Source organism: Gouania willdenowi, chromosome 14, assembly GCF_900634775.1.
Source record: "Gouania willdenowi chromosome 14, fGouWil2.1, whole genome shotgun sequence".
NCBI lineage: Eukaryota > Metazoa > Chordata > Actinopteri > Blenniiformes > Gobiesocidae > Gouania > Gouania willdenowi.
This window is the reverse complement of record NC_041057.1, coordinates 36,785,490-36,790,415: the sequence shown is the minus strand read 5'-3', so window position 1 is coordinate 36,790,415 and position 4,926 is coordinate 36,785,490. Positions and strand designations below refer to the sequence as shown.

Below are 4,926 nucleotides of genomic sequence, written 5' to 3'. Positions count from 1 at the left end.
CTACACACACAAACACACACACACACACACACACACACACACCTCCAACTGAAACCTGCTGTGTTTGGGGATTTAACCAGTTCAATCCTACTCATTTCCACTGTGATCACATACTATTTATCACACATACACACATCAAACACACACTAAAGTGGCAAAGTGAAAGTTTTCATGTGACAATTATGGTTATTCAGCATAAATCTGATAAAAATCTGTTTCCAGTTAACACCTAAAAAACAAGATGCTAACAATATGGGATGAGCTACAGCCGTGGCCACAGAACGTGTCAGAGTGAATAACATTATATAAGCTGAGTTTGTGCCACGAGAAACTGAATTTGAATAGTTGGTATTGAATTTGAAAGTAACAACTTGAAATACAAATTACTCCTTTGAAACTGAATTAATAACTTGAAATTGTATTTTTCCTGTTGAAAAAAAAATCATCTGAATACATTCCAAAAAATTCAACACATTTCAGTTTCTCAAATTCAGATTCACTGCAATTCAATTACAAAACACAGACACACAGTAATCAATCACTGAGTCATGGAACTCCTGTTTACATCTACAGTAACTCCTCTACTGAGGGTGTGACCATAGATATTATAGATATTATACAATGAAGCCCCTGGGGGCTCCCTGGCACCCCCCCGTGGCACATACGATGTAATGGGCCCCATTTATATTTATATTTATAACCACCAACTGTTGCATCATTGATTCACAAATCAATCATAATCTTCATCACCTTCTTCCTGTACTTCAGCTGTCAAACAATAAAACAATAAAATTAAACATCTTGAACAGTGTGGAGTCAGTTTATCAATATCTGGACGTTATATGTAATTAATTAGTTATATTATTATTATTTAATCATTTTATTATTAGTAAAATACACGTTCAAAGTGTTTTATATGTAGCAGTGCAGTGTGTAACTGATCCTATGAACCGTGTGTGTGTGTGTGTGTGTGTGTGTGTGTGTGTGTGTGTGTGTGTGTGTGTGTGTGTGTGTGTGTGTGTGTGTGTGTGTGTGTGTGTGTGTCACTCAGCTCAGGGCTCACTGGTGGTGAGGTCACCACTACCGGAGGGAACGCAGACCGGACTCTGAGCTCCAGACCCGTTTGGACCAGACGCACCAACTTGTTGGGCTCCCAGGGGTCTCACGGTGCTTTTGCTTCGTGTCCGACCTCCAAGTCAGCGGCAGGACATAAAAGCTCCTGCAAGTATGATGTCCTACATAAAACAGCCTCATTACACCATGAACGGCTTAAACCTGCCTGGTGCCGGGATGGACGTGCTTCACACAACCGTCGCTTATCCACGTAAGTTCAACCTTCACCACTTTTATATTTTCAAGCCTCTTTTTTGTCGTAAATCATGGTTTTATCTCCATTAGTTTAGTTTACGTCCAGTGCGGTGCGTAAAAACGCGCTCCTGGTGCGTAAAAGTGATGGAGAAGCAGCAGTGGTTGAATGAAGGTTATGGTTTGAACTGGATTATTATTGAATGCTGGGCAGATCCGGGGTTGCGGGTTAAAATCCATCTAACTGTTATTGCGTCATCAATCACTCACTTATTTAAACTTCACTTTAACTTGAATTTTGTTAAATTAGTGTGAAAACACTACACGTTTCATTACTACATTATTTATTATTATGATTATTAATTATTTATAATTTACACAATTGAAAGATTCATGTTAAACTTCTCAGTCTGATTAATGTTTACATTTATGAAACTTTTCACAAAAAGTGAAAAGTTTAAAAATATACTTTCAGTTCTTAGTCGATGAGTCAAAGCAGCAGCGAATGGCTGACAATGTGTGTGCGTGTTTATGTGTGTGTGTGTGTGTGTTTGTGTGTGTGTGTTTGTGTGTGTGCGTGTGTGTTTGTGTGTGCGTGTGTGTTTGTGTGCGTGCGTGTGTGTTTTTGTGTGTGCGTGTGTGTGTTTGTGTAGCGATGCCCAGGAAGCAGCGGCGGGAGCGCACCACCTTCACGCGCACACAGCTGGACATCCTGGAAGCTCTGTTCTCCAAGACGCGGTACCCGGACATCTTCATGAGGGAGGAGGTGGCTCTGAAGATCAACCTTCCTGAGTCGCGTGTCCAGGTAACGACCAACGAGCTTCAATCTTTGCTTCTGTTTGTCTCACACGTTTCATTGTTCCAGGTTTGGTTCAAAAACCGCCGCGCTAAGTGTCGCCAGCAGCAGCAGCAGAGCAGTGGTCAGTCCAAGCCACGCCCCCCCAAGAAGAAGGGATCTCCAGCCCAGGAGGCCAGCGCCCCAGAGCCCGTCCCCAACCCGCCCGGCTCCTACAGCCCCTCATCGGCCCAGTCAGGTCCCAGCCTGGCTCCGACCTCTAGCACTGGGAACACGGTGTCCATCTGGAGCCCGGCCATCTCCCCCCTCCCCGACCCCCTGGCCTCATCCGCCCCCTGCATGCAGCGGCCCTCGCCATACCCCATGAGCTATGGCCAGCCGTCGGCCTACGCCCAGGGCTACCCTAGCACCGCCTCCTACTTCACAGGCCTGGACTGCAGCGCCTACCTGTCCCCAATGCACTCGCAGCTGTCTGGGACCGGGGGGGCCCTGAGCCCCATCACCGTGCCCTCCATGGGAGGCTCCCTGAGCCAGTCCCCGGCATCCCTGTCCTCTCAGGGCTACAGCACCGCCTCCTCCCTCGGCTTCACCTCCGTCGACTGCCTGGACTACAAGGACCAGCAGGCCTGGAAACTGGGCTTCACCACAATGGACTGCCTGGACCACAAAGACCAGAACTCCTGGAAGTTCCAGGTCCTGTAGAGACCTGGAACCTGAGGAGCTGTCACTGCTGGTCTTCATCTTTTCACTTTTTCTTTGAGTTTTTCAAACAGTGACTTCAGTAGAAAGTGTTTTTGTTTGAGAGGAACCGAGTCGCTCTGTTCCACGCCTTGAAAAGAGTTCATAGGCAAAGACTGGACACACACACACACACACACACACACACACTCTCCAGGATTATTTATGATTATTTATTGATATGTTGTTGTTTTTGCGTTACTTTAGTGATGTCATCAGGTCTGTTGTAGTTGTGTGACAAATTAAAACCTATTCTTTACACTGCTGCCCTCGGATGGTCCTTTTTAGCGAGATAAGAATGTAACTTGGTTGGTTAATGTTAAGGTGGGCGGGGCCTGTTTCAGGTGGTCATACGACCTGTATCCTGTGGGCTCCATCTTGGTTATTTTAGCTGATCTGTTTCTGGGAGCGTCTCAATCCTCTTAACCTCCCTTCAGCAAACCTCTAAGTGAATTAGTGAGGATTATTACCCGTTCTCCTCTGTCCCTCGTCCTCCTCCGCCTGCCTTGCACCTTCTTTTCTTACCTGCATTCTCTCATCGTTGGTTCCAGACTTCTACTGAGCTAAATAAGTTGTGTTCATTCATCAGCCCCCCCCCCCCCCCCCCCCCCCCCCCCCCCCCAACATCTTGGTAATCTCCTCATGACCTGATTAAACTTCACAGTGACATCAAACCTGTGGAAACATTAGAGGAAAATTAAATGGTTCACTTTGGTTTCTGATGAATAAAGTCTTCACACAATGTTTGACAAACTTTATTTAACATCTAACACTTTTATTATTATTATTATTATGATGTAAATATTTTCCTGTGATGAAGTATTTCATTCATTCTCTTGTTTCTATTAAAGAAAACCAAGGACATTTCAACCATTTCTGTGCACTCAGTGCTGACCTAATCTCACTCAATAATCCCTTTGCTCCATTGGTTAATTCTTGCATCCGCTCGCTGTGATTGGCTGCAGATCTTTGGTAATCCCCCACCCCCTCCCCCTTCCATCAGCCCTGAGTGCTTCAGACATTTGTGCTGTAATCCCAGAGAGGACCAGATGTGATGGGGGAAGGAACCAGTGACCACGAGAACCAAGAACAAGTGAAGTAATTATTTCACCAGTTAAAGTTTATTCATGTCCAAAGTTAAAGAAACACTAACATCATGTCTGATTGGTTACGTCTGGTCATAGACTTTAAAAAGAATGGACAGGACAAGCTTCCGGGGAAATGAAGCTTTTTTTTTTTAGAGCTCCCCCTGCTGACTGGCTGCAGTATAGGTCATAAACCCCGCCTCCTCAATGATAACAGATGATGTGGGTCAAACTGTAATGTTAAAATACACATCACACAATCATATAATGTTTTTACAAATCTAAACTCTGCTGTGATCACTAGTTATTATCACCATACATTGTGTTCAAGTGATCATTTTTCTGTGAACTTTGTTTTAAATCAGTTATTTGAGGTTGAAAAACAGGATTTTACGTCATATATGTCGATGATTGACAGCTGCGGATCTCTTGCGTAGCTCTTTGTGAATATCAGTTACGTCATGAAGGAAAGCTGAGACACTATTAAACTAGATATTAGTGCAGCTACAGTTGTGCTTGAGTTAGTTACAGCTACCCTGTAGTTCAATTCAACATTATTTATATAGCACAAATTACAACAAAGTCATCTCAAAGCGCTATCAAAATATAAATTCATAATAAGAAAGAAAAAACCCAACAAGATCTACATGAACAAGCATTTAGCGACTGTGGGAAGAAGCAACTCCCGTTTAACAGGAAAAAATCTCCAGCTATACTAGAGGTAGCTACACCTACACTACAGCTACGCTACACCTACAGCTACACTAGATGGAGCTAAAGCTACAGATACACTACAGCTAAAGCTATGCTATAGCTACAGTTATAACGATAGTTATGAAGTGAATCAGTGACAAAGGGTAGCCCTGGATGAGTCCAACCCACCGGAAACAAGTGCAACTTAATGCCAGCGATGATGACCAAACTCTGACTCTGGTTGTAAAGGGAACGGACAGGCCATATCAGGGCAATCAATACCCCATACTCCTGGAGAACCCCCCACAG

The 4,926-nt window shown here is 44.2% G+C and overlaps 1 protein-coding gene across 1 annotated transcript; it reads left to right on the top strand.

Moving 5' to 3' along the window:
* Nucleotides 1-935: 935 nt before the first annotated feature.
* LOC114475947 (homeobox protein otx5-like) lies at nt 936-3,157 on the top strand. The gene is made up of 3 exons (XM_028467170.1): nt 936-1,324; nt 1,959-2,110; nt 2,171-3,157. The coding sequence occupies exons 1-3, from the start codon at nt 1,228-1,230 to the stop codon at nt 2,801-2,803; spliced, it is 882 nt and encodes a 293-aa protein (XP_028322971.1). The 5' UTR covers nt 936-1,227; the 3' UTR covers nt 2,804-3,157.
* Nucleotides 3,158-4,926: the final 1,769 nt, after the last annotated feature.